The sequence below is a fragment of the Canis lupus genome, chromosome 23 (genome assembly GCF_048164855.1).
Source record: "Canis lupus baileyi chromosome 23, mCanLup2.hap1, whole genome shotgun sequence".
Lineage (NCBI taxonomy): Eukaryota > Metazoa > Chordata > Mammalia > Carnivora > Canidae > Canis > Canis lupus.
In genome coordinates, this window is record NC_132860.1 from 40,858,432 (window position 1) to 40,885,191 (window position 26,760).

The 26,760-nt window shown below is 36.3% G+C and overlaps 1 protein-coding gene across 1 annotated transcript in view; it reads left to right on the forward strand.

Moving 5' to 3' along the window:
- The first annotated feature begins 1,099 nt into the window (after positions 1 to 1,099).
- TYR (tyrosinase) overlaps positions 1,100 to 26,760 on the forward strand; it is a 100,666-nt gene continuing 75,005 nt past the window's right edge. The window contains exons 1-2 of the mRNA XM_072795434.1: positions 1,100 to 1,918; positions 11,631 to 11,847. Of these exons, the coding sequence (XP_072651535.1) occupies positions 1,100 to 1,918; positions 11,631 to 11,847 (1,036 nt within the window). The remainder of the gene's footprint in view (positions 1,919 to 11,630; positions 11,848 to 26,760) is intronic.

Here is a 26,760-nt window from a genome sequence, read left to right on the forward strand (position 1 = left end):
TTGAATACTGTTATCCAAAACTATGCAGTTCTTTCCAGTACCCTCAGTTCACAAAGATATCCTCTCCATTAAAAATCTGATGTACTTAACATCTGTACTGCTTATTTGAGAACTAGTGTAAATGGTAGAATTCGTTTTTTATACATTCATTTCCATTAATCTAGCTCACGATACACAGAGAAAGATTTCTGAATGTATATGACTAATGATTATTTGCTGAATAAATATATGAATACTATTCATTCACACCCTAAAATGAGAATTCTTTTATAAGACCCTATAGTAGACAAAATTTCAAAACAATTTCTGATTTCTAGAGCTGATGGGTGAAACAGGGTGGCAATAGTATTTCAATAAAAAGAATTTATTTTGGAATATTAGCTGGTAGAAGTCTCCACAGTAAAGCAGACCACCTCTCCCATCCTTAGGAATTGTCAGAAAATAAATGATTAGATTGCTAGCAAGTAGTCAACTGGATAAGATAATCAGGGAGACATAGCAGAAAGATTTTTTTCTTTAGATACTTTGTATGAAATAAATAAATAAGCTGCAATATAACCAGAGATAAGATCTAATCTCTAGGCTCTGAAAAACAACTCTTTCTGCATAGCTGAGTTCTGCAAATTCTGAGATCTACTTATGGGAGAAACAACTACCTTGCACCCATAATCTCTAAAATTGCCTGAACTTTCTTAATAAGAGAAGCCCTATTCCTGATACCACCTCTCATTTTCCAATTCAAATCATCATTAATCTCCTAGTCAACTAACTGGGTTTACTTATATCAGGCATACTACTACTACTAATAATAATAATAATAACCATGTGAATTAAACTATTAATGGTGAATAGTCTTTCTCACTTTAACATAGGCCTGTCCCACTGGTGGGATACGTGCCAGCTCTGAAGAAAAGTTAGTCATGTGGTTTTCAGAAGATGAAAGCTTAAGATAAAGCCTGAGAGTGATGTTGGAGGTGGGACTGGTATTATATAGGTCTTAGCCAAAACATGTGATAGTCACTGTAGGGGTTCCTGGAAAGAGAAGTGCATTGCTCAGTTAACTGGCTCAAGCAGATCTGTGAGGACTAGAGGAAGAAGAATGCTCCTGGCTGCTTTGTGCTGTCTGCTGTGGAGTTTCCGAACCTCCACTGGCCATTTCCCTCGAGCCTGTGCCTCCTCCAAGAGCCTGATGGAGAAGGAATGCTGCCCACCATGGAGTGGTGACGGGAGTCCCTGTGGCCAGCTTTCAGGCAGGGGTGCCTGTCAGGACATCGTACTATCCAATGCCCCATTCGGGCCTCAGTTCCCCTTCACGGGGGTGGATGACCGGGAATCTTGGCCTTCTGTCTTTTACAATCGGACCTGCCAGTGCTTTGGTAACTTCATGGGATTCAACTGTGGAAATTGCAAGTTTGGCTTTTGGGGACAAAACTGCACAGAGAAGCGACTTTTGGTGAGAAAAAACATCTTTGATTTGAGTGTCCCAGAGAAGAACAAATTTCTTGCCTACCTTACTTTAGCAAAGCATACTACCAGCCCAGACTATGTCATCCCCACAGGTACCTATGGCCAAATGAATAATGGATCAACACCCATGTTTAATGACATCAACATTTATGATCTCTTTGTCTGGATGCATTATTATGTGTCAAGGGACACACTGCTTGGAGGGTCTGAAATCTGGAAAGACATTGATTTTGCTCATGAAGCCCCAGGTTTCCTGCCTTGGCACAGACTCTTCTTGTTGCTGTGGGAACAAGAAATCCAGAAGCTGACCGGGGATGAGAACTTCACTATTCCATATTGGGATTGGCGAGATGCTAAAAGCTGTGACATTTGCACAGATGAGTACATGGGAGGGCGCAACCCAGCAAACCCAAACTTACTCAGCCCAGCATCCTTCTTCTCCTCTTGGCAGGTAAGACATTCTGGACATCCACTATCAGAGCATAAAAGAACCTTAGCAGTTGCTTCTTCAGACAGGTCTTCATATGTCTCCTTCTCCATTTCTCCTGTCAAGAGTAGAAAAGACACCTTATTAAAAGTTCTCAACGTACCTGTATTTTTTCTTTATAGCGTACTTCACAATTATAATTCCATAGATATTTGTGTGTTTGTTTGTCTAATATCCTCTGCCAGGTTCCTAAACTCTAATAAATAAAAAGTATTTGGTTCATTACTGTATCTCTCAGCAGCTAAGATGGTGTCTGGGAAGTGGTAAGGGCTCATTAAGTATTTGTTGAATGAATGGGTAAATAAATATTTAGGTGATTAAGTTAATAGTGTAGGTCGGTGGGACATTTGGGTGGCTCAGTTGTTAAGCATCTGCCTTTGGCTCAGGTCATGATCCTGGGGTCCTGGGATCGAGTTCAGGCTCCCCACAGGGACCCTGCTTCTCCCTCTCCCTATGTCTCTGCTTCGCTCTGTCTCTCATGAATAAATAAATAAATTATTTTTAAAAAAATCTAGGTCAATGTTTCTGAAATTTTCTTTTTCCTTTTTTTTAAAACTTTTTATTTATTCATTCATGAGAAACACAGGGAGAGAGAGAGAGAGGCAGAGACACAGGCAGAGGGAGAAGTAGGCTCCATGCAGGGAGCCTGATGTGGGACTCGATTCCGGGTCTCTAGGATCAGGCCCTGGGCTGAAGGTGGTGCTAAACCGCTGAGCCACCCGGGCTGCCCTGAGATTTTCTTCACAATAAAATTCATACAGTGTATGAGTTACAAATCCCTGGTCCTAAGCCTTGGACCTAGTGATCAAAACTTCAGCACGGGGTCCTTGGGAAGACATGTACTAATCATGTATGGTGATTATTATCATAGGAAAATTGGGGGAATATTATTTAAATTAAATATTTTTAAAAAGTATATGAGGACCTTGGGGCCCAAATAGGTAAATAATAAAAAATAGCTAATTTACGCTGAGCATTTAGCATGTTTGTGAAGCCCTTTTGAAAGTGTTTCTGTATAGTAACTCTGTTAATACTTTTACTATCCCTTCCCTATGCTAAGGACTAAAACACTGAGGTATAAAAGTAACTTGTGCAAAATCACAGAGCTAAAAACTAGCAGACAGGTCAGGCTTGGGTGCCTGACCACCTATAATATTCTTAAGGATATGACTGCTCTGATGGCCTTAGCCAAAGGATCTGGCTTACTCCATTTCATCTTTTTTCATTAGGCTGCAGAAGAAATTAGCTTTTTTCCTAAATATGTGCAAACTTTAGAGGTACAAGATAAGGAATTGCAATTTTGAAATTTAATTTCTATTTTTCCTATTCTGAATTTTCCACCCTGGATTAGGGGAAAATGTGACCCAAAAAATACGCTTTTAATTATTTATCATTTTTAAACCATAAGGAGGAAGAAATGCTTTTCTGTCTGGATTCCAAACATTTCTAAGGCAGCACTTTTTACTAGCAGTACTTTATGGAAATAAGCTCAATGTTTAAATGAGATGGGAAGAATCTGGCATTTGCACCTTGAGCTCTGCATGTTTGAAGTGTGAATGGCTTCCTATCCTCCCTACTAAGTTCACACACCTTTCAAATGGACCCTACTGAAGCTCATTGAAAAATGGTCATGGTGTAATATCTTGGATCACTAATGCCAGCTATTTACCTAGAGGAATGAGTGTATTTATGCAGGAAAGGCTGGAAAAGATGAGCTTGAAAAAGAAATCTATTTCAATAAGCCTCAGACCTCCTACCTTAATCTATACAGTGAAAAACTCTCATCTAGTTTTCTCATCCTCTGTTATTGCTTAAAATATTGCTAAGCTAGGATAGGGATTTTCAGGCTATTATAATGCTTTCCTTAACTGTACAGCTTCCTTGACCCAGAAAGTATGGCGGCTTAGCTAAATATCCAAAAATGTTACAACACCCACACAGAAGCTTAATAGAAAGATACTAATTGATATTTAATTACATGAGATATATGTTAGTTGGTGTTACTAGAATTATATGTGCATTTTTTCTTATAACGTTTTTTAAGATTTTATTCATTTATTCATGAGAGACAAACAGAGAGAAGCAGAGACACAGGCAGAGGGAGAAGCAGGGTCCCTCCGGGGAGCCTGATGTAGGGACTTGATCCCAGGACCCCAGGATCACTCCCTGAGCTGAAGGCAGATGCTCAAACACTGAGCCACCCAGGTATCACTTTCTAGTTATTGTTGAGTGGAAAGTTTCTTGCCCTCTCCTTTTTTTCTTTACAATTATGGCCAATTTTATTTCTTAATAAATCTTTTTGAGTCTCGTGGGTAGACACTGGTCTGAACTTATGACATTAGGTTCCATATTATTCAATGATTAAACTGCTGTGTAGTAACTGGTGTTAAAAAATCATATTCAGAAACAGAGTGAACAAAGACCGTTGAAGGAAAACAAGCAAATGATAGCTTAAATAAAAAGAAGGAAATGAAAGAGCATTTATGTCCATCTGCTATGAGTGGTGTCACTGTGTGAAGTGACAGTCGCTGTTTCCATTTCTGGTAACCGTCCTTTAAAAATGAAGATCAGTTGTTTATATGCATTTAATTTAGTAGTTCTCGGTATCTAAATCACTTAGGGAGCTTAAAGAAAATTTCATGGATCCACCCACCTAATTCCTGCTGGAAAATACTCTTCAGGTGGTCCACTGGGAAGTCAAGGAATCTGCGTTTTTAGACTTTTTTTTTTAAAGATTTATTTCTTGGGATACCTGGGTGACTCAGTGGTTGAGCGTTTGTCTTTGGCTAAGGTCGTGATCCCGAGATCCTGGGATTGAGTCCCGCATTGGGCTTCCTGCAGGGAACCTGCTTCTCTCTCTACCTATGTCTCTGCCTCTTTCTGTGTTTCTCTCATGAATAAGTAAATAAAATCTTTAAAAAAAAAGTCTTTATTTTAGACAGAGAGAATGAGAGGGGAAGGAGTATGGGGAGGGGCAGAGAGAGATAGAGCAAGGGAATCCTTAAAGCAGATTTCCCCACTGAGCAGAAGCCCCACATGGAGCTTGATCCTACAACCCCGAGATCATGACCCTATCCAAAACCAAGAGTCCAACACCCAACCGACTGAGCCTCCCAGGCACCCTCAGGTATCTACATTCTTAAAACCTTCTCTTGTGGGGCACTTGGGTAGTATGGTCAGTTAAGTGTCTGACTCTTGGTTTGACTCAGGGCATGAGATCCAGCCCATCTGCCTCCATGCTGAGCATGGAGATACTACTTGAGATACTCTCTTCCTCTCACCCTCCTGCTCATTCTCCCTCTCTCTGTCTCTTTAAAATAAATACATTTTTAAGAATAAATCAGTAAATAAATAAAACTTCTTGTGACTCTAATGTGCAGTCAGCATTGAGAATTATTAATTTACTAGAAATTGTTTCGGTATCTAGTTCACCTTACAAACTCAAGTTTTGGGGATCCCTGGGTGGCGCAGCAGTTTGGCGCCTGCCTTTGGCCCAGGGCGCGATCCTGAAGACCCGGAATCGAATCCCACATCGGGCTCCTGGTGCATGGGGCCTGCTTCTCCCTCTGCCTGTGTCTCTGCCTCTCTCTCTCTCTCTCTCTCTGTGAGTATCATAAATAAATAAAAAATTAAAAAAAAAACAAACAAACAAACTCAAGTTTTGTAATAAACACTCCACTAGTTTAAATGTTTTTGCCTGAATCATATGCTCAAATCAAGAAGTGACCTGCTCTGTGTGAGAATCAAATACCTTCCTGACTCAGGGAACTCATGGAGACCTTCAAAATTAGCTAGACTGCTAGTCCCTTTCATTTCAAGCCTTCATTTCTTCCTCACTTTCAGATGTTTACAACACAAAAACAGGGATTTTAGAAATTCATGGTATTTATTGACTGTGAGCTAAGAGACACTCAATGGTGAGTGATGTAGTGCCCTTGTTTTATTTTTCTTAATTTACTTTTTAAAGATTTTTTAAAAATCTTTAAATTTTTTATTTACTTATGAGAGACACAGAGGGAGAGTCAGGGACATAGGCAGAGGGAGAAGCAGGCTCCCTATGGGGAGCCCGATGTGGGACCCCGGACCCCAGGATCACGACCTGAGCCAAAGGCAGATGCTCAGTCACTGAGCCACCCACGTGCCCCTGCCTTTATTTTATAAAAGAAGATAGAGAGATGCCCCCAAAAGGTTTGATTTATCTAAGGACACACAGCTGAGGACTAAAATTGGGTGCCTCTGACTCCACTGCGGCTTCTCTGTTATTAATAAGGAGTCATTTAGGTTCAGAAGAGATCAATTAAGCCGCTCATTTATGGATATAATATTTGACTTGTAATCATTTGGACTACCTTAAAATTCAGTCACACAGACTAACTGGGACAGATATCCTGATGCAGTCTTTTTCATTTATGTCATAATAAAAATATTCCATTAGACTTATACTGGTCCACATCCCTTACTCAGGTAGATTTGGTCCACACTCCTTTGAGCTATCATTACACTTTGTACAGTTTTATATAATAGCACCTAAAACTGTTTAGTACATGTAATTGTTTTCAAACCTGTCTTTGTCTGTCAGCTGCTCCAAGGAAAAGACCATTTCTAATTTATTTTTGTATCAGCAGAGCCCGAACCATGATATATGCATAGAATGGGCTTTATAAATGTATACTGAATTGAGCAAAATTAAAAATCATGGAAATATTAGCTTCAATAATAACATACACTAAAAATTAGACCGCATGCCTGCCTTTCTAGAACCTTAGATCGTACTTCTCTATACCACTGGATCCCCAAGGCCAAGGACACAACAATGCAAAATAAAGCAGTGACTCACTCAATGTGTAGAATACAACATTTTATGTAGTTCTCTCTGGGCTTCTGCATCTGTGTGTGTATGCATGCATGCAAAAAAAAAAAAAAAGAATATACAACAGAGAAGATCAAGTACGTTACAACACATCTGAGTATAATTTAAGTGAAATAAATAATATTTACTGATAGGGTTTTCAATGAAATAAAGTAATATATAAATCATTGTTAGTATGTTTAGAAAACTATTTTTCTCATATGCAGAATTCATATCTTTTTTTGTGTATTTTTTTTCATTTATTTCTTTAATGCCAAGAGCTTTTAATGTAGAAGCATGTTTGTTGTCAATTAAAACAGTCCAATACTTTTGGAGATGAGGGACCTTAATAACATTAAAGTACAATACCCGTGCTCGATACAATTAGATCCAATGTTACGCAAGCAGCTGATTGACCAACCATAAAAAAGAAAGGTAGATCAGGGTAGCTGTTCTGATGTATCAAAATAAAGAGAAATAAATATCTCCTAGATGATAGACATGAGTGAAATGTGGCCAGCTAATTCACTCATCAGGTGAAAAGCATATCACATGGAAGCAAACAGTGGGAAGAAAAAAGAAAAAAGTCACATTTCAGCAGAGAGTCATGGGTTTTAGGTAACCATGGCAACAACTCCGTGAAATAAGAGTTTCTCTTTTTTTTTCTTTATGGAAAAGATTCTGCGGAATGTCATATGGTTAGGTTTTTTTTTTTTCCCCCAGATAAATCTCTAATGCCCTAATAGAAACTTTGCTCCTGACAGCTTTTAATATCTGTTAGTTTGTTGCTATTTACTTAAGTTTAAGAAAACAGTATCTAGGCTCACCTCCATTAATACATCTGTTTCTTCTTTCTTTTTTTCATTTGACTTGGGACATTTGATTTTTCCCCTGCATCATATGTTATAAATCACCTGTATTAAAATAGAAAAAGAAGAACTTCCTCTTCTTCAGAGGACCTCTGCCACTTACCAGCTGATATCAAACAGGTTATTTAGAGTCTTTGGCCTTTGGTTTCTCTCAACAGAAAAAAAATGGGGTGCAATTATTATATATGCTTGTTTTCTTTGTTAATGAAAGCACTAAATGCAATGGAAAGCAGAATAATGTGGTGGACGGGTATCAGTCGTTTGAGTTACAGAAACGTAAGTTTCAGTGGACTTTTGTACTTACTTAGCTACATGATACTGGACAAGTTACTTAATTATTTTGGGAACTTTTTGCCTTAAAATTAGAATTATATATCCTAAAGCATTATTGCAGAAGGAGTCAATGGAATCTGTTAATATAAAATGATTGGTTTAGTATCTGATATATTATTTGAGTTCCATGTGTGAAAATTATTATTATATCTTTATATAATATATAAATGTTCATTAGTACAACAATGGATATTCAACCAGTGTTATAGAGTCAGAGTTAAAAACAATTTGGTGACCTGTATTAAATAATAGTATAAGAGCTGTCATTATTATTTTTTAAAGATTTATTTAAAGAGAGAGAGTGTCAGCAGGATGGAGGCAGGGAAGGAGAGAGAGAATCCCAAACAGACTCCCCACTGGGCATGGAGCTCAATTCCACTACACTGAGATCTTGACCTGAGCCAAAATCAAGAGTCAGACACTCAATCCACTGACTCACCCAGGTACCTCAAATAGCTGTCATTATTAAACACTCTATACCTGAAACTATATATAAGTGCTTTGCATATGTTAAATTATTTGATCCTTCATAAAAAGTTGTTATAATCTCTATGTACAGATGAAAACCTTAATACTTCAGTAATTTGCCTAAGGTCATGTAGCTAATAATAGTCAACACCAGAAATCACATCTGACTGTAATCTCCATGATCCTAAGCATAGTGCTAACAATTTCTCCTCCCTGACTCCCCTTCTGTATCAAATATAAACATGATGACTTGGGACTAAGTTTTTCAAGTGATTTCTGGAACCACGTAGATTTCCTCCTTGTTACTAATATGTCCAGTCATCTGAACAGTTAGTCACTTGGCAGTTGGCATTTCAGCAAAAATAGTTCCATTCAAACCTCTCTAATTTAAACGAGTCTGCGGTAGGAGTTTTTGAGGCAATAGAATCTTTTGAAAATATCCTGAGATGGTTTATTATTCCAACAGGAATGAAAGTGATTTTTGTTTATGTACCTGCTGTGACATCTAGTTAATCATAATGATAAAGGAATCCAATATATTATATTCAATGCAAAAGCTAGGTTAGCTTTATTCAACCATTGCTAAGCCATTTATAGGCAGTAATAAATGTAGTGGATATATACATTTGGAATCTGGATTATATATTAACGTTCTAGCTCTGGCTCTCAGCACCATATGACCTTAGACGAGTTACCCAACAGATCTACTTCTCATATATGTGAGGATAAAAGGATTGAGGAATGTCATGGAGTATGAAGAAATCTGGAAACTGACATTTGCTGGATGAAACACTATGCTACTTCCTATTACTATTTTTTATTAATATAATAGATGTGAATTATACATTACTATGTTATATATTATATTTTTATTATATCCTATTATATTTAATATGATTTCATATTACAGTTGAGAAAATTGAGACTTAGCAAGTCTAAATGACATGCTCATTGACATATTGCTAGTAAGTAGCAGAGCCAGAACTGATGCCTGCACCTACCTGAATTTGGTGTCCAACTCTTTTCCAACACACATTGCTTCAATTCATAAGTGATATCTTGGTGACCCCAAATTAAAAGGTTCTCTAAGTGTCTCTCATTGAACACAGTAGCAGCCATTCCTGGGTTGCACGGTTCATTCAGTCCCATCTCATGATAATTTGATTTGCTTTTACATTTCTCTAGAGTGCAAACTCAATAGAGAGGAGACTGATAAGATTGTCTTGATTTTTTTTAACTGTGGTGCAAACAAGTGACCAGGAAAGCTTTTCACTTTTAAAATATTGTTCCATGTGCCTTGCCTGTTGTCCATAAAAATATTAATCATAATACCAGGTTTTAGATGCTACTAACCTTTTGTATTCTCCCCTACTCAAACTGTGTGTCTTCCTCATTAAAATAGGAATAAAGTCATGGAAACCTACAAGGTGGTTATGTGAAATCTTAAAAATGTATACAGAGATGCCTTCCTCATGGTCTGAAATAGATTAGGGCTTCAATATCTGTTTATTAACAATGATATATTTAAAAATATATCTTCTAGGGCAGAGGTTGGTACCAATATAACAGGATGAGTTAAAAAGGGTATTTAACACGTTTGTAGTTGAAGATTCATTGGTTCAACCACTGATTTGTTTATTCAGCCATTAATTATTTATTGAGCCTCTATTCTAGATCTGTGAACAACAACAACAACAATAATAATGAAAGTTGTCCTCATGGAGATCACATTTTCTAAGGGAGATCATATTTTCTGATATTGATTGTTTATGAAGGGAGTCTAAAGTAAATGAAGTCTGCATTTGGCAAGAATAATCTTATCTACTCAGGGGCTCAGGCCTCCTATGGAAGTATGTGCCTGTTATGAACAGTTAGTTATGGCAGGGTGGTTCGGCACTTTTTGTTTTTGAATCAGGATTGATATTTTACTCCTTGTTCATTGCTCTCACTGAATCTAAGGCATTGATGATTTTAAGATGAATTAATTTATATAGCACTGAGACAAATTAAAAATGTGCCTATTAAATTATGGTGTGATATTTTTATTTTATATTTATTGAAAGAACTCCTTTTGACTTAGTTAGTGAAAGTTTTTATCATAGTTTATTCTTCTGCCTACATATAAATGAAACTATAAGCAAAATAATCCAGTGAAGAATTCCTAAAAATTCTTCATATTTAGAGTCAGATCCTTTTGAATTACTCTCAAAGTCAGAGTTGACAGTGTCTGTTTTTTCTAAAATATTGCCTTGGCCTTGAAGATGAGGTCAGATGTCAGATCCATGGCCAGGAGTGAATATGCCTAGGCATGAACAAAATCATGGAGTGGAGAAGCACAAGTCATGCTCAGAGAATGGTAGCCAATCTAACCTTAGCAGTCAGATCTCATAATTTCTGAACAAACTGAATGATTCCCAGACTCAAGCTATATTCTGGAAATACAATTGACAAGATTGGCTACTGATTTCAATGCAAAAGACATAAAAGAGTAAAATACAAATGAAAACTCACCAGTTTCTGGCTTAAAAAAATGGTGATTCGTGGGTTTGAGCTGCAGGACAGTTGGTATGATAGGAAATATATGGAGGTGAACAGATTTGGGGGTTTTAAACATGACATTTGGGATGCATGTGAGATAAGATTGAAATAGGAAGTCAGAGATGGATATACAGGTTTAGAGTTCGGAGAAGTAGTTTTGAACTAGAGATAGGAATTAGGGAGTTCTCACCACGTAGTTGGCATGCAAACCATGAAACTTGTGAGAGCCAAAAGAGAAGATACAGAGGAAAAAAAGAGATGACACAGACATAAACTTGGGATCAGGGCTAGCTTCATGGGCATACAGCCAGTGAAGTCATACTATGGATGTTTAACAGATGTTTGTCAGATTAATTTTCTCATCAAATAAACATTTGACACAATTATATAGAGTGGTTATTTGATCCTTTGTACCGTAAGGCCTAGGAAATTTAACCTTCAGTAGATGCAAGACAAGAATTCTGTTCTAGATTTTAATCTTTCACTGCTTATTCTGCAACCCTCAGATGGATGCTTCCTTCAATTTCCTTTAAAATATGAACCTATTAGTGATTGCTTCGCTTCCCCCCTTTGACGTGGAGGTGGCCACAACTCCTTTAACATAAAGGTTTTTGTGTAGATCGTCTGCACCCGACTGGAGGAGTACAACAGCCGACAGGCTTTATGCGATGGAACTCCAGAGGGACCGTTACTGCGCAATCCTGGGAACCATGACAAAGCCAGGACCCCAAGACTCCCCTCCTCTGCTGATGTGGAATTCTGCCTGAGTCTGACCCAGTATGAATCGGATTCCATGGATAAAGCTGCCAATTTCAGCTTTAGAAATACACTGGAAGGTAACCCCCCCGACCTTTATACTCATTTAAAATTTCTTCTGTTTTTCTGAACTCCTGTTTATAATCTCTTATTTAAAAATCCCAGATATGTTTAAGAATTCAAAATTTTCTGAGTAAGGACAAGTGACCTATATGTCTCTAGGGCCAGTAATCCTCACAGAGTCTGAGCAGCACCCCATAATCCAACACATACAACTCTTCAGAAGAGTTCAGCAGAAGGTATGAGACCCACTGTCGCAATAAAGACAAATAAATGGCAGCCTAATGGTAAGGTCAGCTTTTTCCACTAATAGAATATTGGTCCCAAACAAAACATTTTCAAACTGTTTTGTATTTTGGAATTACAGATAAAAGACTGTGGATCTATCATACTTTTCAACTTTTAGTATTTTACCCAGTTTAAAATACTCTGAGCACTAGCCTCTTTCAGGTAAGTCCATTCTCTTACCTAGGCTAAGAGAGGCTCTGTGTCAGGTTAGGTCGCCATATCATTATCCCTCAAGATTTCTGTAAGTTGTCAGAGATTCCTTCTCAGAAGCTCTTCTAGGTCCTACTTTTCCTACAAAGTTCCAGTCCTTTTTTTAAAAAAAAAAAAGGGGGGGATTTTATTTATTTATTCATGAGAGAGAGAGAAGGAGAGGCAGAGACATAAGCAGAGAGAGCAGAGAGCCTGATGTGGGACTTGATCCTGGGACCCCAGGATCACACCCTGAGCCAAAGGCAGGGGCTCAACCGCTAAGCCACCCAAGAATCCCCAAAGCTTCAGTCCTACTTGCTCTTTCCTTCAGTACTTGTGATTTCTCTGCTCAATGCTGTCTTAGTCATTAAACCTGCTTTTCTCACTTCAATGTGCATTATGGAAACACACTACAAACAAACCAGCCAAGAACATTCACTAAAGTCACAGATTTGATAGGAAGTTTGGGAAGACAGAGGACTAACTTGCTGCAATGCCAACAACTCAACATTTAATGCTAAACTGCCTCCTGCAAATCTCTCTGATACCCTACCGTGTAGACAAAGCTTTCTCTCATTTCTTTCTTCTTTTTTGTTTTGTTTTCTTGTCATTGTGGTTGTTGTTTTATCATCTAACTTCTGTTGCTTAACTATACAGAGTAGTTTTACTGTCTCTTTCACATCCCTAGCCTTTGGGCTGCTCTCCTTGAGAAGCAATTTAAACAAGGATTATATTACCTATATTACCCTAAAGAGTAATTCTGCTTCTAGCCATTTAAATTTATGTTTGTCTTCTGAAAGTAACATTAATGATTAACATTTTCCAGCTAATCACTATGTCAGACACTATCTCACTTAATTCTTACAACCATCCTCTGAGAAAGATAGCATCATTATTTTGAGTTTCAAGACAGAAAACAGGACTAGAGATATTATATAGTTTGGCTATAATCATTCATTCAGCAAGTGACAGAACTAAACCTGTTCTGAGAGTTGTCAAGTGCCAAAACCCAAGAGTCCTTTCCATTGTGTTCTGATGACCCGGAGTGAGTTGAATTTCCTGAGGGTAAACAATAAATATATCAAACTGGACCTTCAATAATATAATATAAGAAGACAATGCATGGTGCCAGGAGTCTCAGAGCCTGTATGCTGAGCCAAAGGCGCACGCACAAATTGGCAGTCAACATCTGGGAGGATTGAGTGTTCCATTGGACTCTGCAGAAGTTAACAGCAGGACTCCAAATTCTGACTTAATGAAACTGCAAAGTTGGGTCTCATCCTTAAGGAAACGGAAGTGTTTTATAGGTTTTTAAGGCAGATTTCCTAGCCATGAGAAAGCATGAATTTTGTTATGAAGGAACATGGGCTGGTCACAGAAATAAGGTAAGGGAGCCACACTTTTCTGGGCCTCAAGTTGAAAAAAGAAAGTGGCTTGAGCTGTGTCAACTCAGCCAGTGGTTTCCAAATGAGTTTCTAATGCACAGAGATGAATGGAGTATATTAGAATTATCACAAATAATTAGCTGCTACCAATAAATTATGGTTGTGGATTATTATTTTCTTATTATTCTCATTCACACATAGTCTAGTATGCTTTCTTGAGGATAAGAAAAAAAGCAGATCCTAGCACATTATCAGTACATGATAGGGTTCAATAAGTTCTTGATAATTGAATACATAAATAAAACCTAATATACTTCAAATTATACCTAACCTACCACTTAGCTGATTTATCCCTGTTGTACGTTGCCAACATACTGGTGGGAAAATCTTAGCAAACATTGATCTGAGCTGTCAAATAGGACTTTCCCTGATCGGGGGCACATTTTTTTTTACTCTTTAAGCTTTTTTTTTAGAAATAATTTTAAGCCTACAGAAAAATTAAAACAATAAAACAATGCAAAAGACAAACATACACTCAGATTCATTTACATTATATCTGGTTTGCTATCTCTCTCTTCCAAATTGAACCATATGAGGTTGAGTTGTATGGATTAGAACCCTTTAAGCCCTGGTATGTTGGTGTACTTTTTCTTAAAGTATGCATATTCTCATACGTAACCAGAGACCAGTTATTAACTTCAGTAAATTCTATATTGATATAAAGCTTTATTTTTTTATTTTTTATTTTTTTTAAGATTTTATTTTTATTTATTCATGAGAGACACAGAGCGAGAGAGAGAGAGAGGCAGAGACACAGGCAGAGGGAGAAGCAGGCCCCATGCAGGGAGCCCAATGTGGGACTCGATCCCAGGACTCCAGGATCACGCCCCGGGCTGCAGGCAGCGCTAAACTGCTGCACCACCGGGGCTGCCCTAAAGCTTTTTATTTTAATGTAATATTTCTATTTTATTTTTTCAATATACCTAATAATATATTTTATAGCATTTTTTCCCTCCATGACAGGGTCAAGTCTAGGGGCAGATAACATTTAGTTGCCATGTCTTTTTAGCTTTCTTTCATCTGAAATATTTTTACAGACCCTCTTTTTTCTTCTTTATTGAGATTGACATTTTGGGGGATATACAGCCTCTCCCACCATTTTTAAATAAAATTTTCTTTTTTTTGAGTTTGTCTGATATTTCCTCAGTATTGGATCCAGGTAATGTCTTCTTAGCCAGAATTCTACATAGGTGACTTTGGGTCTTTCTCAGAGGGTATGCCTTTGGGAGGCACAGAACAACCATCTGTCTCACATTGATGATGTTAATTTCATCATCTGCTCCAGGTATGGTCCAATTTCCTCACTCCGTAATTACTTATTTTCTCTCTTTCAAAATAATAAATTGACTACATAGAAACTTTTAAAAATACTATGTGAATATCCTACTTTATCCTGCTGTGGCCATTCATTGGTGGTCAAAAATCATGAATTTCCAACGTCAGCACTCCCTTTACATTTATTTGCCAACACACAAGATTCTACTATTAGAAGAACCTTTCTTCCTTCCTTCCTTCCTTCCTTCCTTCCTTCTTTCCTTCCTTCCTTCCTTCCTTCCTTCCTTCCTTCCTTCCTTCCCTCCTTCTTCTTTCTTTTCCTATTTATAGTATCAATTAAAGACTTTCAGTTCTTTCAATGTATATAATTCTTTAAGGTGTGTGATTACCTTAGTGCTTAGATAGTCTCAGATTTCATCGATGGGCACCCCTTCAAGCTGGCTCTCATATCTCTGTTTCACATCCCCAGTATTAATATTATTATTTTGGCATTTACTCTCTTTCTGGTGTAACAAAATATTCCATAGTCACCTTGTACCTGCAGTGGTTCAGACCTAGAATCAGTCATATTTCTCCAGAAACAATGACTCCTTTCTGTGGCAAAGGATAGTAGAAGCAAAGATCTGGGAGCAAGTCTTGCTCGCTGGACACATTTCCAAACCAGAATAGGTTGGGATGTGGGATGTGTTGGCCTACAAGGAGTGTTCAAAAGAGTATAGCTGTAGGGAGTGCGGGATGGGAGAAGCAGGAGCAAAGGCAACTACTGCATTCTGCTCTCTCAATAAACACAGGTGGAATGGAATGGTCAGTTTTAATTGAATCTCACAGTTATTTCTGCCCTTTGATTCTTCCTAGCCTTGTGAGAGATATGTAATATATGTCCCATTGAACAAATTCTCACAGCCAATCTTGGGATGGACGAGCTGCTGTGTTTTTGTCTGCTGAAGTTATTTATGTAACCTTAGCTTTCCTCTTAGATTCAAATGCTGAAATAAATATTGAAAATGTGCCACTTGTGAATTGTATAAAACAGACTTATGTTCTTAGATAAAGAAAAGAAAAATATGTATGCAATATAAAATGTAGTTCTGATTTGGCTAAATAGTTGGTCCTCATGCAGTGTGGGCTATTGGATTCAAAGAAGAATCTTCTCAGGTCCAAATCTCTGACTGTCCACAGTGTCTTGTACTTCACTGTTTATCATAGTGTTAATGCAAAATTAGCAGTGGCATGTGCGTTGGGGGCTGAGGGAGGACTGCCAGTTTAGTGAAGTGATTGAAAACAATCAAACTGACTAGAAGTTGATCCAAATTCCACCACTTCCTAGATATATCACATTGAATAAGTTAGTGCATTTCTAGGCCTTAGTTTCCTAATCTTTAAAGTATGGATAAGAATAGTAACTTATGGTGATTGTGTAAAGATTAAAGGGTATAATACATGTAAGGAACTTACAACAATTCTTCAATAAATGGTGGCTATAATTATGTTAAACTGGGATTAGTTGTTGACCACTAAGTTACCACTCATAAATTTTTCTGACAATTAGCTTAGAAACAAGTGTAGACTGACTCCTGCCAAAATAGGTCATGATGGGCTAGGTATAGTTGAAAAATAGAGAGGGGGGAAGGATGGAAAAAAATATTAAGATAGACTCAGAGGTAGATAGCATTTCTGGACATAACTAGCTTTTTAGAGGGAGTTCCCAAAAACAAGGAGACAAGAGAAAAGGCAGTTCCTGTTACCCCAAAAGGGAAAAAGGTGCAAGAACAAGGAACAATTCTAATTTAAAGTTGTATTCATGACCCCAAGCATGGTGCAAATTAGGATCATGGACCTTACAGCTGACAGACACTTCTCCATGTGTTCACTGCAGCCTCTTGGACTGTGCTGAGATGCCACTTGACAATATCTCTGTGGCCATTCAAGGACAGGGACTAACCTACCTCACAAGGGAGAACAAAAAGCTCCAAGTTGAGAAAAAAAAAAAAAAAGCTTAGTTCTATTCAATTTAAAGAGTCCTCTATGATTCTGGTACTACAGGAAATTATGGATGTCCAAAGATGTGTTAAGATGAGAGTTACAGTTTCTGACCATCCAATGAGGAAATGTCATACAGGCACACGGGGAAAATATAATATGATAGGCAATATAAGATGAGATAGGACCCAAAGATAAACCAGATATTTCCCAAGAAGGTGAAAATAGAACTGGATCTTGAAATGTCAGTAATTTCTCACTAAGAAGGAAAGAGGAAAGGCATTTCCAGCAGAGGGAACAACATACACAGTGGAACAGAGGTGTGAAATTAGTTACCAAAAAGATAAAAGGATGTGAATGGCTAGGATACTAAGTTTGCAGTGGGAGATAAGAAGAGGAATAAAGAGTTTAAAATATATCATGTATACCCCTGTATCTCAAACTGCTCTAGAGGGGAAGAAAAAATTATGGGCCCCTAAAAATATGCCCACTGTTGTCTAGGGAATTAAGAAACTAAAGTTTGTTCTATGTAATTGTCTTTCATAGATTCCCTGTAAAAGAGAGATATTTGAAAATCCAGTATTTCAAAACAATGATACAATGTTTTTATCATCAAGAATATGTCTACATACTTTGTTTTATGAAACATTACTATAAACAGTGTGAGTCAGGAGAGGCTAGAAGGGAGTTGATATGATCCTCTCTATATGCTATCAAGGTATGAAGCTTACAGCCTTAGCAGAATGTGGAAAGATTAATTAGGGTGCAATTGAGGGGCAATAGATGGTGAGGGCTTATTTCCAGGTAGGGAGACTGAGATGCAGATGAGTTGATTGGAGTACAGCAACTTTTGTATTTTCGAGGGTATAGAAGATCAGGGGCTTTTGGTAACCAAATGTGAGACAGACAGGTGAGCAATACACTGAGGATGGTTCTAAAACGTCTCCCACAGATTTCTCATGATTGGTCTTTGCTTGGTCCTCTTAAGCTATACACCATTAAAAATCTAAATCTAGTTTATCTTCATATGATGGCTCTTCTAAAACAACTGCTATTATAATTCTCCAGAACTTTTCTTTCCAGCAGCTCTTCAACACTTTCCATTTTATTGCGACTGCTAAACATGTCACTAGGAAGTAGCTCACTTCTCCATTTGCTAGGATTTCTTGAGGAGCAGTTCAAGAAAAAAAAAAAGTTCTGGGATTTAATGAAAGAAAATGGAAGTTTTGAAATTTTGATAGCAGTGTGCATATTTGAAGAAAAAAGCCAGCAGCCAGTCAACGTTGAAGTCTCAAAGAATGAACGAGTTTTCAGTCTTTGTGCTTGAGAAAGGGACTTCATTAGGATATCCCGAAATGATCATACAAACTCAATAACTAAATTCCATGGAGGCTAACTGTGTAACTCTTAATACTAAAAAGATTATTTCAGCGGTGTAGGACATTCTAGTGATGGGAAGTCTCCAGTCCTCTCCTGCACATCTTTACCCATTCTGAGGGAATGAGAAAGCTGAACAGCTTGGTATAGATTGGTGCCTACTGAGTCAGAACAGAGATGAAATGTTTTGAGAAGCTCAGAACAAGAAAACTTTTCCAAACCTGGATTACTTAACTCCTCAGAATTCCCACCTCGCCAACCTTGTTGGTATTCAGATCAGGCAATGTTCCTGATCATAATAATAACAATAAAAATCTCTGTGTGCCAGACGTTCTCACTTCTCACATGTTGTATTATTTAATCCTGACAACGCTCCTATGGTATTTAATATTTACTGATCAAACTAAAGCACCATCTTAAGTAGTTATTTCAGTCTAGAAAACAATGTTTCTTCTTCCAGTTGAATGAGATGGTTCAACTCACTTGACTCAAAGGATAACCTACTTTCTCTCCACTCCAAGTTCTCAGTGAAATGAGAACCCTTCTTATAACATGTAGGGAATTCAAACAGGTATCCTATGTATTTCTTTCCAAGTGAGCTTGCTTTGAATGTGCTTCTTTAATCAAGATATAACATTATCTTTTTAAAAGTCTGAAATAAAATAAGGACTGCTCTAATATGGAGAAGGCTTTAAGGATATATACGTATGTTTAAGAGATCTAGGGCAGAAGATTCGCTCGAGGTAGAGTCAATACTTACGAACTAGGTTCACAAAATACACGTCAAGCATAATTTTTATATGTGAAATGCATGTTAATTCTTAATCAGTGCCTTATTTCCCAAAGCAGAAAGGTGGCAAGATCAGAATACATTTTTATCTGGCCGTTAGAAACTCTCTAGCCAGGATGAAGTGATTACCTGATAGAACTATGACTGTTTGAACATTACAGGGCATTTTGATTTTTGTGGAAACAGATTTCTTTAGACTCAGTGATATTGTTCAGACATTTGGATAGTAGAAATTCGTGGTTTTATTTTATTTTTTTTTCAGGAAAAAAGCACCTTAAAAACAGAATAGTTTAGATTTGGGGGATATCATTACTTGATATATAAACTTTTTGGCAACAATGTGATAATGATATAGCTTGAGATCTCTCTGTAAAAAAAAAAATCAAAAACAAAATTGGCATCTGGGTCCTCATATATTTATACATTTTAAATGATTCTTCTGTTTCTACCCTCTACAATTAGTTGTAATGCTGTGTAAATTGTCCTTGCCAAATGTGAATATTGGGAAAGTAAAGAAATTTATTTAAGGCATGTGTCATCTTTGCTATGAATTAAGAGGTGCTGGTATTATGTACCATCTTGGTAAGCTGCACTATCATGGAAAGTTAAACTGGAGAAAGAGAAGAAATTTCCAGATTTCTATAAAGTGGATTGAAACACTGATTTTGAAGACATATAGAAATATATTTGAATATTGGTTTTAACATTATGAGCATGCTTCATTTTAAAAATTTATTTAATAATGACCTGTTCTGGGTATTGCAAGAATATACACATACCTTTCCCCTACTATATACACAGGAAGTGTTTCCTTTTCCCTATTTCCCTCCTTGTAATTTTCAATAGTCATCCCAACTTCCCTTATAATTTAATCAGGTTATTAGTCCTCATGATATGTATTTCTTCATAAGAAATAAATTATTTCTTCATAATTTGTTTATTATTTCATGATTTGAATTCACTACCGTCAAAATGGCTGTTTTCTTATTTTCCAGTTAAGGTCAATGAAAACCTATAAGGAGGAAAATAATAATGCATCTGTTCTAAGTATAGAGTCAGGCATTAGACATGGAAATTTCACTTCCTTGGGACAAATCTTGAAAATGTCAGTATGCATTGGTAATAAACACTGCAAAGAAAAAGCAGAATTCTATTTCTATACATTTGTTTATTTAACAAATATGAGTTGAGGGACTTCAGATACTAAATACAAAGTAACCATGTCCCATGCAAGACTGCTATGTGATCTTTTACAGTGGTTAATCTGAAGTATTTTGGTTTCAATATCTATTTACAACTCTTACAAAATATGGCGAAATCCAATAAGATTTTGTTTATGTGGGTTATATCTATAGCTACTTGCTGTTTTTAAAAGTAAAACTAAAAATAATTGAAACTATTTGATTCATTAAAATAACAAAAATTATTCCTTACATGCATATAAATAACATAATTAAACATTTTCAAAAAAAATAGAAAGCAACATGGCACTGCTTTATATTTTTGCAAAAAAAAAAAAAGAAGACATCTGAATTCTTTTTTTTTTAAGATTTTATTTATTTATTCATGAGAGACAGAGAGAGAGAGAGAGAGAGAGGCAGAGACACAGGCAGAGGGAGAAGCAGGCTCCATGCAGGGAGCCCAATGTAGGACTCGATCTCGGGACCCCGGGATCATGCTCTGAGCCAAAGGCAGATGCTCAACCGCCAAGCCACCTAGGCATCCCAAGACATGTGGATTCTATGTCTACCTCTATACTCAATAGTATTATGATATGGTGTTTGTTTGAAAAACTTGAAGAAAACCCAGCCTCACACAGATATAAAATCAGATTAAGGAGAAGTGTTTTAAAAAATATTTTCTAATAATTGTGGGTCTTATCTTTTCTGTATGCCAAAACTCAACAAGTAGTAATTTAAAAGTTGAGTTGCACTGTCAAATCTGAAGCCATATAAATGAAGTTTTTGTATTGTTATATTAAAATCTTTTATATCTATCTTACATTATGAGTAGATTTTCCCCCATATTTATTTTGTAATATCAAGTACAGGTCATTTGCAAAATATTGGTTCACTGTGACTTGTAGATCTTTCAAATTTTGAAGTTATCTCATTATTTAATATCAAAGAGTCATATTCATTAATATCACCAATAATCTCATCAAAAATGTCTTAAAGTACTGAGAATCTCTTGGGCTTATAGTGATGGAATCAAATTTTTTCAAAATTCTAATTTTTCCTTGAAAACAAATTTTATCATGGGCAAAAAATTATCATCAGGCTTTTTTAAAGATTTATTTATTTATTTGAGATAGAGTGTGCAGGGGGAGGGGCAGACGGAGAGAGAGAAAATCTCAAACAGACTCCACTCTGAGCACTGAGCTTGACGTGGGCTCGACATGAGGCTCAATCCAGGATCCTGAGATCGATTATGACCTAAGTTGAAACCAAGAGTCAGAGGCTTAACCAACTGAGCCACCTAGGTGACCCCATGAGTTGTTTTAAGTGACATGCTTTTTTAATATCAAGAAAATATCTGTCAAATGCCTAAGTCTGAATAACTATAATTTATTTCTCAGTTGTGCATTCAGGTATAAATGGATTCCATAAAAAGCCTGGTTATTTCAGTTCTCAATGCAAACAGCAGTGCTTTTCTTCTAGATAGCCATCATATTTCAGAAGACAGCAGAATTATCACATATGTAGGTCCCATTCTGGCTTCTCTGACCAAAGCCAGAGCAGAACTTTGGTCTCTGATACACTCTCAATCCTGCTTCTGTTATATGGCCTAGCACTAATCCCTCCACTCTGTGTGAGGATCCTAGAAGAAATCTTTGTGTAAAAATAATGGACTTTTTAGAAGATCAATATGTGGAAGAATGACAGTCAATATACTAATAAAAGTACATAGACTTCCACTTCTTGGAAGTGGAATAGATATACATTTCCCTATTCCCCTCTCTATGTACAACTAAAATCTCTGTATATTGCATATAGAACATAATAATATGAATGGTGAAAATAAGGCAGACTAGCTAGAGATCCTGGGACCTCTTGACATGGCAGGGAGTCACTTGTGCTTTCTTTTTGCCTCATATATCTAACATCTAGAGCTGAAGAATCCTGGAAATAGAGGTATATTTAAAAAAAAAAATAAGAAACAAAAATTTGCTCTCTTTAAGCCAAAAAGAATAGAGAAGAACACTTTTAGGCAATAACCACTATATTCCATTCAAACACCGAAAATACAAAAGAAAAGAGAAAGAAAAAGGAAAAAGAAAGGAAAGAAAAGGAAATAGAAGGAAAAGAAGGAAAGGAAAGGAAAGAGGAAAGGAAAGGAAAGAAAGGAAAGGAAAGGAAAGGAAAGGAAAGGAAAGGAAAGGAAAGGAAAGGAAAGGAAAGGAAAGAGGAAAGGAAAAGGAAATTTTGTTGTAGAATCCCCAGCCATGCCAGTAAATGTTAGTTGGGTGACTAGACCTCCATTCTTATCAGACTAACAATGTGTCCCAATCTCCCACCTTCACGGTGTCAGAGAAGTCTAAGTAAGAAGCAGAGACTTCCATCCCAACCAGGCATAAGGAACCATTCCTGTTACCTCACATGGAGACCACACAGGGGACCTGGACTTCCACACCTACCTGGAAGTAAAAAGGTGACTCTCCTTCTCTGCTTGATTGGTGTCAAAGGAGACTTATGGAGAGGCAGGACCTCTACCACCCACCCAGTGATATTGAGGCCATCCAATCTGTGGTGTTAGGGGAGCCCAAGTGGGAAGCAGTAATGAGGCATTCCTACCTCTCATAGCCAGGAAGTATTAAGGCCTCCTGGAGAACAGGTCAAGTGCAGAACCTGGACTTCTATCCCCACCTAACAGTTATGAGGAAATGTTTTGTTTCCCCTTCCCTTGCTGGGGTTGAGTTAGAGAAAGCCAGTTAAAACAAATTTTAATAAGATCCAGAGTCTCAAAACATAAGACCCAAAATGTTTAGTTTTCAAACAAAAATCATCACAACAAGAAAATCTCATGCTTGAGTGAAGACGGCCATCAGTAGACAGCAACACTGAGATGACCCAGAGGGTCATCATAAATGAGTTATCCTACTAAGAATACATATCTAAAATATGTGTGTACCAAACAATGGAACTCCAAAATGTATGAAGCAAAAGCTGCTAAAACTGAAAGGAAAAACAGACAAGTCCACAATTATAGTTAGAGAATTTAATATCCCTTTCTCAAGAACTGATAAAACTTGTCAGAATATCTACAAGGATATAGAAGATCTTACAACATCATCAACCAAAGATCTGATGGACATTTATAGAACACTTCGCCCAACAACAAAAGAATAAACATTCTTTTTGAGTGCCCACAGAACATATACTCAGATAGAGCATATCCTAGACCATAAAACAAACCTCAGCAAATTTAAGAGAATTGAAATAATAAAGATTCTTTTCTTTTACCAAAATGGAACCAAACTAGAAATCAATAACATAAAGTTAACAGGAAAATATCATTAAAGAGAAAAAAGAATAGAAAGAAAACATCCAACATCCCTCATGCAAGGCTACTTCAATATGTGTCTTATACCTTGACTTTTACATAGGCAATATCTTGACTATAATATTATATTATAGTTTTTCAAGGTGATACCATTAGGAGGAATTGAATAAAAGGCACATGAAATCTCTCATTATTATTTTTTTAAAGATTTACTTACTTATTTACTTATTTATTTATTTTTTAAATTTTTTAAAAGATTTTATTATTTATTTATTCATGAGAGACAGAGAGAGAGAGAGAGAGAGAGAGAGAGAGAGGCAGAGACACAAGAGGGAGAAGCAGGCTCCATGCCAGGGCCTGAGGCAGGACTCGTCCCTGGGACTCCAGGATCGCGCTCTGGGCCAAAGGCAGGCGCTAAACCACTGAGCCACCCAGGAATCCCCTCCCATTATTATTTTTTATTATTGTATGTGAATCTACAGTTATCTCAAAATTAAAACTTTAACTTAAAAAGAACAAAACCAGGATACAAACAAACATATTTTAGGTCAATATTTGAAATTTACTTTTAAATAAATGGATGAGGTGAAAGATTCTAATGTTGAGTCTTTATTCGTCAAGCAAGTGACAATACTTTTGTGTACAGACATTTATTCATTAATCAAGAGATGCAATTTGTAGCAATATCCAATATAATATTACAGTTCTTGATATGTGGGAAAGTAGGCTTAGGGTAAACATAATGTAGATTTTATTCTAAATGCCGTATTCCACAAATAGCTGTTATCACTTTCTTTCCTGCTAGTTTGAGATTAATAGAATTATATCACCCCAGAGAATAAAGTAATTGTCAATAACTCCTATACAATTCACTTGAATCTATAGATTGTTTACAGAGAATTTCCCTAAATATATATCATAGTTCTAGTAGACCAAGAACTACCTGCATCTCTAATTTTGAGAATACATCTAAAACATCTTTATTAATCTTAAGAACCATCCTTCTCAGATATCCTGGCTTTATTTCATTTATACAAACAGCATTAACATTTGCTTTTTATTTTACTCATACTTTATGGAGGAATGAGCTTCCATATAAATTCATAATAGCTACTGTTTATGTTATAGTAAAATAAGAACAAAAACATTTTAAGAGGCAATGGCCAAGTAGATTGCTAGTCTAGTTCACTGGTTAAGAAAGAAACTTGTTCCTATTTTTAAGTCTTGCAGTTGTCAAATTCTCAGGTTGAAGAAAAATGTAACTTGTTATATGTCATTAGCTTTGGGAATCTGACTATAGTCTAAATAATCTATGAAATAAGCAGTCTGTTTTTCCTTTAAAGAGATCTGTATACAGTAGAATAAATAGAAAAGTTGATCACTATACTAAAGTATTTGAGAAATATAGATGGCACATACCCTTTTTTAACATACCTTAGAATAAAGAATGAGAAGTTCTGCAACATAGAAAGCTGTTTTGATTAACTAGAAAAATTTGTGACTAATTTGACCACAAAACCCATTCATTACCATCACCTTATGTCTTTTATTTCTCCAAATATTCTTTTAAACTATTTTGGTTCATAAATTTCAAACACCTATATGGGAAAAATCTGGTCTAAATTTAAAGTGTTACATCTACAAATAATGGGATTTAACTCTGGTCTCCATCTTTTTAGAACAAATCAATTTCATGCCAAGCACTATGAATAATTATCCTTTCCTTCTCTACTGTTAATTTTAAGAGGATTGAGGTGATTATTTATCCTCAAACTATTTCAAGAAAATAGAAAAGGAAGGAAAACTTCCAAATTCATTCTATGAGGCCAGAATTACTCTGATATCAAAACCTGATGAAGACTCCACTGAAAAAGACAACGACAGGCCAATATCGCTGATGAACATGAGTGTAAAAATTCTCAGTGAAATACTAGTAAATCGAATCCAACAATACATTAAAAGAATCATTCGCCACAATCAAGTGGGATTTATTCCTGGGTGACAGAGTGGTTCAATATTCACAAATCAATCAATGTTATATACCACATTAATTAAAGAAAGGATAAGAACTATATGATGATTTCAATAGATGCAGAAAAAGCATTTGACAAAATACAACATCTGTTCATGATAAAAACCTTCAAGATAGGTTTAGAGGAAACATATCTTAGCATAATAAATGCCATATACAACCCTCGCCTGCAGGAGCCCAATATCTTCCTCAATGGGAAAAAACTGAGCTTTTCCACTAAGGTGAGGAAAAATATAGGGATATCTACCCTTACCATTGTTATTTAACATTGTACTGGAAGTTCTAATCATAGCAATCAGACAAAAAAAAAAAAAAAAAAAAAAAAGAAAGAAAAGAAAGAAAGAAGAAAGAAAGAAAGAAAGAAAGAAAGAAAGAAAGAAAGAAAGAAAGAAAGAAAGAAAGAAAGAAAGAAAGAAAGAAAGAAAGAAAGAAAGAAAGAAAGAAAGAAAATGCATCTACATCTGGAAGGAAGAAACAAAACTTTCATATGATATTCTATTTAGAAAACCTGAAAAATTCCACCAAAGAAACTGCTAAAGTTGATACATAAATTCAGTAAAGTCAGAGAATACGAAATCAACATACAGAAATCTATTGCATTTCTATACACCAATAATGAAACAGCAGAAAGGGAAATTAAGAAAATAATCCCATTTACAACAGCATCAAAAACCAACAGATACCTAGGAATAAACCTAATCAAAGGGATAGACCTGTACTCTAAAAACTATACGACATTGATGAAAAAAATTCAAGAAAATGCAAAGAAATGGTAAGACATTCCATGTTTATGGGTTGGAAGAACAAATATTGTTAAAATATTTGTTTTGTTATTGTTAAAATGTCTATACTACTCTAAGCAATGTACACATTTAATGCAATCCTTATCAAGATACTAACAGCATTTTTCATAGAGCTAGAATGAATAATCCTAAAATTTGTATGGAACCACAAAAGGCCCCAAATAGCCAAAGCAACCTTGAAAAAGAAAAGAAAAGCTGGAGGCATCACAATTATGGACTTCAAGTTACATTACAAACCTGTAGTGAGTAAT